The sequence below is a fragment of the Ictalurus punctatus genome, chromosome 5 (genome assembly GCF_001660625.3).
Source record: "Ictalurus punctatus breed USDA103 chromosome 5, Coco_2.0, whole genome shotgun sequence".
Lineage (NCBI taxonomy): Eukaryota > Metazoa > Chordata > Actinopteri > Siluriformes > Ictaluridae > Ictalurus > Ictalurus punctatus.
Genome location: NC_030420.2, coordinates 560,370 through 572,028, shown reverse-complemented (window position 1 = coordinate 572,028; position 11,659 = coordinate 560,370). Strand labels below are relative to the sequence as shown.

General features: G+C 41.6%; 1 protein-coding gene across 1 annotated transcript; it reads right to left on the bottom strand.

Annotated features, from left to right (window-relative positions):
* Positions 1–978: 978 nt before the first annotated feature.
* On the bottom strand, positions 979–10,978 carry LOC108264900 (glutathione hydrolase 1 proenzyme). Its single transcript, XM_053680025.1, has 13 exons — positions 10,405–10,978; positions 9,679–9,843; positions 8,526–8,656; positions 8,172–8,258; positions 7,726–7,918; positions 7,308–7,468; positions 6,896–7,045; positions 6,043–6,179; positions 4,110–4,297; positions 3,889–4,016; positions 3,503–3,615; positions 1,615–1,728; positions 979–1,493 (listed from the first exon to the last, which is right to left on the bottom strand). The coding sequence occupies exons 2-13, from the start codon at positions 9,837–9,839 to the stop codon at positions 1,350–1,352; spliced, it is 1,707 nt and encodes a 568-aa protein (XP_053536000.1). The 5' UTR covers positions 9,840–9,843; positions 10,405–10,978; the 3' UTR covers positions 979–1,349.
* Between the last annotated feature and the right edge of the window lie 681 nt (positions 10,979–11,659).

The window sequence follows — 11,659 nt, the reverse complement described above, 5'->3', positions numbered from 1 at the left end:
TGATCTGGTGATAAGAGATCTTCCCCGTTAGTATTATTTTGTAGTGGTAAAAATATCAAATGTATTCCTTATAACGATTACTGTAACTAACAACCATTTGTGTATGTTTGTGTATAAAACATTTATTTATAGTAGTTAAGTGCAAGTATTACAAATTAGAACAACATGGAAATACATTTGCAAATTTCAGCTATTAGGTGTTCACTAAATACATAAATCATCAATGGATAAAAGTCATTAAAGTCGAGTAGCGCAGCTGCAAATCACAGGTTTATATTAATGCGCTCGTTCTAATAAGTTATTGTTTCTATAGTAACAGCTCATTCACAGGGACATTTACAGTGCAGAGATTTTTAAAAATCATTGATCTGACGTTTTCTGTAAGGAGAAGTGTGTTTATGTAATGTTCATGGAAGGAGTCTCCAGTGTCAGGGGTTTGTAGCAGTCAGAGGTAAAGCTGTAATTTCTGACATCTTCAGGACAGAGGAGTTTACGCTTCTTTGCGGTTTCTCAGAAACATGATGAGCTGCGACTATTTGTTTTTTCATCTTATGTGAGAAAAATGGTGAGGTGTTGAGGGAACGACTGTTTATAGCTGCTATAACGTAAGTGAGAATATGAACAACATTCAACAACATTAAACATAACTATAAATGGATAAAAAATGATGTGTAATCATCTGCAAATTGCTGTGGAGTAAGAGGAATAAAACACTTTAAGACATGCTGTTGTAGGAAATAATCAACGACGGGGTGGTGCTCTGAAGCGAAGTTACTGTCACCACCTCAACGTTGATGATTTTCCCAGATCAGCACGTCCCCATATGACTGATTCTTAATAAACACTTTTTTCCAACACACAATAGAAGAAATGAAGTGAGATCAAATGAAAAATACAGCATTCAGAAGGAATGTAAGGAGCACAATCCGGCTGTATATGAACTGAATACAATAAATAAAAGAAGCCACACCATCCATCTTTACATCCAAAAGTGTTTCTTCTTTAATTTAAGGTCAAATTTTAACCCGTGTCTTCCATCAAATAGTTCAAATATATGAAATATAAACAGTATATGGAGGGAGGTTCTCTGTGTATTGGAAACGTTCTAAAGATTTGTACGATTCATTCAGATTTGCATAAATGTCTTTGTAAAATGGTAAATGGCGCACTTATATAGTGCTTTTATCCAAAGCGCTTTACACTTCGGTGTGTGGAGTCATGTGGATCGGGAATCGAACTGCCAACCCTACGATTAGTGGACAGCCCGCTCTACCACCTGAGACACAACCGCCCCACCTTTGTTTTATCAAAGCTGTACAGATAAGAGTTGATTATTATTAAAGTTTGTTTCAGTAGCCGGCGGGATATCCTCCTTTCCGTGGGTCCGATTCAGCACAGATCTGATCATCCTGCCTCACCACGGCCTGAACCACCGTACTGGAGTTCTGCAGCTTTGTCACATGATTCTTCTGAGCTAGTCTGTCTATCACACTCTGTAAATTAAATATAGAGTCACGTGTTTGTTCAGGGTACATGTTGAAATGATCACATGATACAGATGAAACAAAATTCAGTTTGATTCATTCAAACATGATGCCTGTATTCCAGTCGCACCTTCATGAAGTCCTGCTCCACCTCATTGTAATTGGGGTTGAGCTGGTTGTGGACTCTGGGTTCCTCTACAGCTCTCTTCAGATCGTAGTTAAAGAACAGTGCGTTCAGGATCACCTGTGAATGAGAGGAAAATTCACTGACAGGCTGTCTGACCTGTGTTCATACACCTTTAGGTCACTTGAGTCACTCCAATAGGACACCAAACAACAAACTACTAAGGGAAATAAGAGAAGCAAACCCAAAGGCCTCTGAGAGACAGGGTGGAAGATGAGCCTGACTGGACAGAACACAGAAGAGTTCGAATTCTGACAACAAGAAAAGAACCCTGTGGAGCTGGGGGTAGGAAAAGGTGACCAGATATCAATCCAAAAAGAAAGACTGAAGTGTGGACAGAAAGGCCAACAGTAAAGTCACAGCAGTCGCAGGTCAGACAAGTGGACAGAGAAAGCCAGGCAGTGTAGAGCAACCCTCGGGCATAAGCACAGTAGACACACTTAGCAGTCTCATAATCGAGCCAGGCCAACCAGCAGCAAGGAAAGAGTTGGGCAGGAGAAATTAGACGTTTTCAAAGGCAAACAAGGCAACATTCTCAGTCACTCGCGATGTGGCAGGGAATTGCCCAGCCTCATAAGAACTATGTGGAGGAAAAGCAATCTATCAGAATGGCAAAGGGCTGTAGCTGTCTTCATCCCCAAGGAGAAAAACTCCAGTAATCAGCCAGTTCAGAAGCATAGCACTTCTGAATGTCAATGGAGAAATGTACTTCTGTCATGGCCAAAAGAATGACCAGCTATCTCATGGGCAATAAGTACATCAACAGCTGCCAGAAGTCTTCCCAAGAGACCCACTGGTAAGATCTTCACTGCTGTACTATGTCCTTACAGGATGGAAGTGGAGGGCCCAAGTGAAGGTTAAACAGGCGAACAGGCTGCAACAGCAGGAGGTGGTTAGAAGAGTCCAGGCTGGATCAATAGGTCTTGACTGGGGAGGAGTATTACCATTTTGGTCCAATGCCAAAGCAGAGAGAAGAGGAAAGCTATGGTGGTTTGGTGGAGCAGGAGCAGTACAAAATCGAAGCAGCGCTGCCGGGGGGCTGGACAAGGTGGGAGGGCACAACAGACCGCTCACTCTCATGGATTGATCTGTGGAAGATACCATAGATGAGGCTCAGCTTCCTAATCTACCGCTACAGAAGGCAGCATGACCTGGTCTTGAAAAAGCTGGCCAAGTTGCTTGACACCTGTAGGCAGGGCATGTACATCAGCCATCCTCCCACAGCAAAGCACTTCAACAGGCCAGAATCAAGTGCCAAGAGCCACATCAAGAGATCTCCACCAAGACTCTGCTCACCTGGGTACAAGTGGAGCATGAGGGTTGACATCAGCAGGCAGCTTCAGTTCCTGAGGGAGATTACTGCCACATCACTCTGCAAAAAAGTGGTGCCAAAACCTTCTTGCTCACTGATCTCACTGTCCCATGGGAGGAGGGGGTAAAGGTTTCCCATTAACATAAGCTGGGAGCAGCACATAAGTGCTGGGAGGCTAAGGGGAGGACTTCAGTTTACGATGTGGAGTTGGGATGCTGCGGCTTTGAGAGAGTGAGAGAGTAATGATGGAGCTGGCAGAGCTGTCCAATGGGGGCAGCTTCTGGCTGTGACCACGGAAGAAGGTTAAGAACTGGGGAAGCAACCAACTCTAAATGGCAGCAGCCGTTTACGAGTCATTTCCATGAATATGGAAATGAAAATGGACAGATGGATGGATAGATAAATGTACACATAGATGGATCTTATAAAATGATGCTAAAATGATGGATGTAATGTTTGTGTAATCAGTGTGTTAAACTACACTATACAAATGCGTATTATGGTTAAAGCTGTTTGTGTTACCAGAGCCGTTGCCGTGGTGATCCTCGTCCCACCTGCAGCTCCCACGACAATTTTAACTTTGTTGTGTTTGTCGCAGATGATGGTTGGACTCATGGACGAGAGCGGCCTTTTACCTGCACACAGTGGACATGTTACAGTGTTCCTGCTTCATTTCCTGCTTCATGAACTCCATGTAAGAACGTGTAGCCAAATGAGCATACGGTAATGTAAAGGTACAGAGCTACATCATCAGCGACACTAACTACAGATTACACTGAAGATTAATAATGCTACGTGTGATACATGTATTGTAAAATATTGGACGATACATTATCACAGTTTATCTGTCTATATAAAACCTTCTGTGTCTCTGAAACAAACCTGAATAATTAGATAAAATCTGTTACCTGGCTGGATGAAGTTACTACGAGAAGGAGGAATGCCGAATGTGTTTGGGATGTTTGGAGAACTGAAGTCATCCATCATATCGTTAAAGATGATTCCAGTGGAACGTGACATCACTTTAGAACCAAAACTGCACATAAACACCATCAAGACGGTTTATACACTCAGTAGTGTGCTCTGACTGGCTGAGAGCAATACAGTGTGTTCAGTTTTTTGGTCTTACTACTGATTGATGCTGCTGGTCACAGCCACGGCGCTCCCATCCTCAGCGATGATGGACAGGTGAGCCGTCCCATGATCCTCAGGGTTAAAGTATTCCGGCCCATAGAAACTCTCTGGGTGCGTGGTGTTATCTGTGATCTTACTGCGGATGTCATCAGCAAAGTAGTCTGAGGTCATGTTGTGGATGAGCTGAAGAGGGACAGAGGGAATGACGAACTCGATAAAGCGACAAACCCAAAGGATTGGATCGTATGGTTCATCAGACCAGTTGAATGGTGTGTGTGGTCCGGTGTTTCTTCAGCTGACAACTCACAAATTTAGTTCCTGTTTTATGTGTGAAAATGGAAGAAATACTAATGCTTAAGAACCACTTACTGTGGTTTCAGCCTATCCTGCCTCGAAGTGCAGTCCCTTCTGAAAGAATCAGAACATCAAGGCCAATTCTTTTATTTTTGCTATCTCTGAAGACATTTGGGTCTGAGATCAAAAGATGAATGTGTGACGATAGATCAGAATTTCAGCTTTCATTTTTTTGATATTTACATCCAGTTGTGTTAAACAGTTTAGAACATGGCACCTTCAGTGAGCAAAAGTATTGGAACAGACAGTCTTAAAGAAGAAAATCAACGAAAGAAAATAACACTTAATATTTGGTTGCATTTCCCTCTTACTCACAGTAACTGCATCAATCCTGTGACTCACTGACACCACACTGTAGGTTTCTTCTTCTGTGAAGTTTTTCCAGGATTTTACTGCAGCTGATGTTTGTTTCGATGGGTTTGAGTCTTCAGTCTCCTCTTCAGGAGGTGAGATGCTGATCAGTTGGGTGAAGGTCTGGTGATGGACTTGTCCAGTCTAAAACCTTTTACTTTTCCCCCCGATGAGGTCCTGTGTTGAGGTGGAAGTGAGTTTTGGATCGTTGTCTTGCTGCATGATGAAGTGCCTCCTGATGAATTTGGATGTATTTCTCTGTAAATTATCAGACAGACTGTTCCTGTAAACCTCTGAATTCATTCTGCTGCTCCATCATGAGTCCATCATCAATAAAGATTAGTGAGAATGTTCCAGAAGCAGCCGTGCGAGCCCAAGCCATGACGCTACCTCCACCATGTTTCACAGATCAGCTTGTATGTTCTGGATCATGAGCAGATCCTTTCTTTCTCCACACTTTGGCCTTTCCATCACTTTGCTAGAGGTTCATCTTGGTTCCAGAACTTCTGAGGATCGTCTGTTTTTGTGAATTCCATTCTGGCTTTCTGATTCTTACTGCTGATGAGGTTTCCATCTTGTGGTATGGCCTCCATATTTCTGTTCTCAAAGTCTTCTTAGAACAGTGGATTGTGAGACCTTCACCCTGCCCTGTGGAGGTTGTTGGTAATGTCACTGACTGTTTTTGGGTTTTACTTCACAGCTCTCACAATGTTTTTGCCATCAACTGCTGTTTTCCTTGAGCAACCTGTTTGATGTTGAGGCTGTTAATACCAATGGGTTTTTTGTTGCTTTTTTTCCAGGACATTCCAAATTATTGTATTGACTATGCCCAATGCTTCTGCAATGACTCATCAATTTTCTCTCTTTTTTCAGCTTCAAAATGGCTTGCTTTTCTCCCATAGACAGCTCTCTGGTCTTCATGTTGGTTTATCCTTTTTAACAGCAAACGCAGTAAACACAGTAGATGTAAATATCAGGAAATGAAAGCTGAAATTTTGATTTATGGTCTCATGTTCATCTATTGATCTCAAACCCAAACGCCTTCAGTGTATAGCAAAAATGTTGGCCTTGCTGTTCCATTACATATAATACACACACACACACACCAGTAGTGGATGCTGCACATCCACAAGAGACAAACCATAACCAACATGAATGACTTGCTAGTGTGAAAATAGTGTTCCTGAACAACAACTCCATGATGTGGAACTAAACACTCTCACATCAGTGATGTTGAGGTAGCGAGGATCTCCCAGCCTGCTCCTCTTAGCGAAGGCGAAGCGGAAAGCCTCGATGATGCGGTGATAAGTGAGCGTCTTCTTCTCTGTAGTCGACACACTGCTGGGTGAGAAATTATAACCTGCACAGAGGAAGTTTGAGGCTTTTAAACCATCACACACCAGTTATAAGATTTCAGGTAAGCTTCTTGTGGTGACATAGCGAGTGCTAATGAACCTTAGTGATATTGAGAAATGTCAATCTTGCATCATAACTCAAACATCACAATGGCCTGTCCATGACTAGATTTCTGATGAATTTGGCTACTGTATATAATTATACAAAACAATTTACCTCATATTCACTACTTTAGCTAAGTAATACTAGACAGCTACTGCTAAAGCTGTAAGCTTAATGTTAGCTAACTAGTGAGAATTAGGTGGCTAGAATTAGCACAGTACTGCTTTGTATGTAAACATTCTAATATTCTAATATTCTAAACATTTTCAAATTAAAACTAGAATTTTATCCTAAGCAGTATGATGAGGCTAGTGGTGATGTCACATGATCAAGTTTACAATTGGCTTATTAAGTTTAACTTAAAAAAAAAAAAAAGCTAAATTTTTTTTAAAATCCAGAACCAACCTCCATCTTCATTTATCCTTCTAAGACAGTCTGAAGCGTGTGTCTCAGGTCTCAACTCCTCCAGCTAATAATGCTAATTAATTAGGTCTGAGTGGCTAACAGTGAGTTATCATAACTGTTGAGAAAATCTAAGTGGCTAATACAGATGTATCAGACCCTTCTAATGTCCATTTATCTCACACAAAGGAACACACATGACATACACGCACTCACCGTCCAAAATGTTTAGCATTAGTGCTAGCACAGGACCGCCAGATGGAGCATCGGGAAAATGCATGGTGTATTCTCCTACATTTATCTTCAGTGGGCTTTCATTCAACTCTGGTGTATACCCCGACAGGTCTTCAAGTGTTATAACGCCACCTGGATCATCCCAAAACACCATGAACAGATTAGCATACAACATGAGGTGATTAGCAATGAGTATTAGCCTCTTAGTGTATGTGAAAGTATGCATTAGCATCAGTACTGTAGTGAGTGTTAGCATTTATACTGTAGTATGGATTAGCATCTACACTGTAGTGAATATTAGCATGCATCTCAGTGATTGCAGGGTATTTTAGCATTATGCTGCTAATAAAGCTGGTAGCATGTTGTAGACTTTAATAGTTAAACACTGATGGACCTGCAGCCTGGATGTCATTCACTATCGTTTTAGCCATGGAGCCATTATAAAACACATCAGCTCCTTCCTCAGCGATCCTCTCGTAGGTGTCTGCTAGCCGTGGAAATCTGATAGTGTCGTTTTCCCTCAGGATTGCTTTGTTGGAATCACAAAATACTTCACTGTAACAGAATAAAGTAAAAAAACACAATCAAAATAAATAATTTTCCTTCCAGCAATAAAGTATTCATCAATCAGTCACTCGTAAAGTCCACATTCTGCCCTGATTCTGATGTTTCCTCATATGGTCGTAGCTTCCTTCTCCCACTAACATTTATTCTTGGTGTTTTTACATTTTAATAAATAATAAACCTCCAAAGACATCGCAGGGGTGATGATGATGTTTTGACGTGTCCATGATGGTGATATTGTTCCTCACCACAGTGCTGGATCAGCCTGAACGGCCTCCTGGTTATCCCACATGGCTTTGGCGAGAGCTCTGCTGACTCGGATGCCGTCACGTGCCAGCTGGATGCTCGGTTTAAACAGCTCCTTCCACGGCAGGCGGCCATGACGCCGGTGTGCCAGTTCATAGCCACGGAGCTCACCGGGGACCGCGATGGACAGGCCTCCTGTTTATTCATCAAAACACAACGGACATCACGTCTAAAAACCTGTGCTGACCTATAATGTTCACGTTTATTTACTCTTTTTGTAAAGTCAATGTGTAAAAGTGCTTAATTAGTAAAATCATATTTTTATTGGTTTCATCTGTCTGATTGTGAAACAAACAAGACAAATTCTAAATAAATAAATAAAATTACACAATAAATGTTATTGTAAACACTCTGCTAACACACTATCAGTGTTCAGGATGTTCAGTACCTGTTTTTGAGAGTTCTTTGGTGGGGAACATGTAATTTGTGGCATTTTGGGGAGCCGTTTCCCTCGCGTTGATCGTCTCCACCTTCCCTACGAGAGAAAAACAAAAACCTCTCAGTGATTTAATATTGATGTTTACAAATAATTTGTAGCGGATGTGGATTTTTCATGTTAAGTCTGAATCTGCACACATCTGTCCTGAAATGATTTTAATCTCAGCGAGGCAGGAAGAATGGATTGTCAAGTGGATTAATTCAACTCAGATGGTCAGATGGATGGATGGATAATAGATAGATTGTCAGATGGATGGATGGACAGATAGATGGGTAAACAGATGGACAGATAGATGAGTATCACCTGTAGTGCCGTTATAGATGATGAAGTAATGTCCTCCTCCGATGCCCATGTTGTGAGCGTTAAACAGTCCGTCACACAGCAGCGCTGCGATGGCGGCGTCCACTGCAGAACCACCGCGCTTTAACACGTCCCTGAGACACACACACACACACACCACAACAGTGTGACCGTTACAGTCTTGCAGCAAATAAACATCCTCCCCTGAGCTGAAACTATGGCGTGTTATTCTCTGTACACGTCTCCTCGTGGGAACTATAACATAACGAGTCTTTACTGGTCACATATACATTACAGCACAGTGAAATATCTCAGCATGTTAGGAGGTTGGGGTCAGAGCGCAGGGTCAGCCATGATACGGTGCTCCTGGAGCAGAGAGGGTTAAGGGCCCAACAGTGGCAGCATGGCAGGACTGGGATTGAACCCCCGACCTTCCGATCAGTAACCCAGAGCCTTAACCATCAAGCCACCACTGCCCCACTATAATAGCTTGCACTGGATTTACAGATAATGTTAAGCTCAATAATAAGCCACTAAAATTCATTTAAAAAAATTTTCTCCAGAACTTTTTATTGATCCAGTAACAGCATTTCCTATTTCTCTGACTTTAAAAGAGCTGAAAATTCACCTTCAGAAACTGAAACTGTAAAATTATCGGTATGTTATTTTCTGCATTATGGATTTAATATTTAATTTAAAACATTTTGGCACTTTTTAGCAATTACATATTGTTAGGAGTGTATCACGATGTAATTTCCTGTTGCCAACAGGTGGCGCTATGACTATAACTGAATATTGGCATGTAGATGTCTTCAGGCTGGGTGACGTTTGGTAAGGATTTTACATCGTATGTGAGAGTTATAACAACTTCCAATTTCATGGCGAAACATCGAACTTTGTCGAGCCACGCCCACACCGTGCGGTGAAAACTCAAAAGCTTCACAATTTATCATCAATTATAATATTCACACCTCAGATGGGGGCGGAGTTCACACGGAGGTCATCATGGCGCTCAGTGAATAACTAAACCCGGACTGGGTGATATTGGGTTTAATGTAGATCTCTGGTGATGTAGTGAAATTTGTGACGAATGACAGGATTAATGACTAACAGGAATTTTGATCATATTGTGAGTGAAGGTCGTTTTCTGTCCTACCTGCCGATCTCAGAACATTTCCCAGCGTCGGCTGCTACGGCGGCTTTGGAGTAGCAGTGATCGCTGATGGGCGGTTTATTTCTTTTCGGTAAATACACAGCGAGGACAATAATCAAAACAATCACAATGGTGACGCAAGCAATGCAGTACTTCTTCTCCATGACGCTGTTCAAACACAGTGCAAAAATCAACCATGTTATTACAGGAATAATGTCACCAAGTTTGATTCTGATCATCATAACACAACGCAATCAAAAACACGTTTTAATTTCTCTTTACAGCAGCCGACCAATCAGCTTCACTTCAACCCACACTCAGTGGAACTGCACAGCCATTACAGAGAGACAAAGAAACAGAGACAGACAGACAGACAGAGTGAGACAGTTCACTGCGTTTTGTTGATCATTTCTCCAGCTTTAACTGTCACATATATCAGGATCTATAGACATGCATGAATATGTGTGCATTTATATAAGTACACACATTCATGCATGTTTATAGATCCTGACAAAGCTCTAAATGATCGTTCTCACCAAATAAACCATCAGTGCATTTACTCCGTAATGTAACCTGACACTCAGAACTTTATCCTTCCACTTTTCATACCTTTCACTCACTGGTCCAGACAATTCCCTCTCATTTACATTTCCCTGTCTGCCTCTGCAGATCTCTAGAAGAATAAACAACTACTTTTTTGCTTCTAGAAAACTAAGCTTGATTTCCTACCTCAGCTCTCTTCCCACAGCTAGTGGATCACGTATCTGTTTGTCAGAGACGTCAATTTGCTTTCCCCTCAGTGTGTTTCTAATATTCAGGCACTGTAGAAGCTCACTGTTGGTCTTCACAGTCGTGATGGAGTTTGTGGTTCGTGTAGAGATGCCAAGACTGTTGTGGATTTCTCACGAACATGAAACAGAAACCAAGTCAGAGCAAAATGTTCCTTTATTCACACATCAATAAGTGTCAGTCAGGGAGAGAGAGAGAGAGAGAGAGAGAGAGAGAGAGAGAGAGAGCGCTTACTACTAAATGCTCTTCAGCTCTTCTTCACCTGAACACAGGACACGCACTAGCTGCCTCTTTGCTATTGGGTAGAAAAGCATCTATTTCCATATATGGTAGTGTGTTTCCATCAGAATCCACATAAAAACATCACCAGTGCACAGACTTAAGATATCTTGCACCTACTTCTTCATTTCCCCCCTTGCCTGCAACTGTGTATATTAAAACCGACCCCAGATATTTCCTGTCTCACGCACGTATCCTGTTTTCAGATATATTGCAAAGATCGATTCAGGAACACAAACACAACATCATCACTACAGCCGGTACATATCCCCACTCAGATATCAACTATTAACACTCGTACATCATATACAGTATGAGTGTTTAGGCACTTTTGAGTATTAGTCCGTGTGTGTGTGTGTGTGTGTGTGTGTGTGTGTGTGTGTGTGTGTGTGTGCGTTCTCTCAGGATGTGGTTGTAGCTCTCGTGCGCCTCGGTCACACCATCATAACTCATAACAATTAAAAACAGTTAATGCCGTGTGTAAACACCAAGTGGAATGCGTTAATGCCATTTTTGACACACACAAAATGTGAAAACCTGCACAGTACTGAACACCACACACACACACACACACACACACACACACACACACACACACACACACTGACTATTTTTAAATGATGTTGAGCCCTTCAGTATTATTTTCAGTAATGTACAATAAAATAAGAAACTATTGTAATTTGAAGGTCAGATTTTTTGCTGTAAAATTAACAACCAAACGTTGTATTCGTGTTTACTGTATCGCTGTTAAATGTGTGGAATTGCTGCACATTAAACCTTTTTGCATTTTGTATTTTATGGTACAATGCTGGAGGCTTTGACAGAGAGATTTACTGTCCTCATCATTTTTCCATAAACACAGACATTTCATTGTCAAATTCTGTAATTTCCAGAAATGGACCGTAAAATATGGAAC

What these genes read in the sequence shown, in the direction of transcription:
- LOC108264900 (XM_053680025.1), bottom strand. Translation starts at nt 9,839, where the DNA reads ATGGAGAAGAAGTACTGCATTGCTTGCGTCACCATTGTGATTGTTTTG. An exon ending in GAATGACATCCAGGCTGCAG is followed by an intron (nt 7,046 to 7,307) that starts GTCCATCAGTGT and finishes GGGATGATCCAG; the next exon opens with GTGGCGTTATAACACTTGAA. An exon ending in GCTACCTCAACATCACTGAT is followed by an intron (nt 4,298 to 6,042) that starts GTGAGAGTGTTT and finishes GTCCCTCTTCAG; the next exon opens with CTCATCCACAACATGACCTC.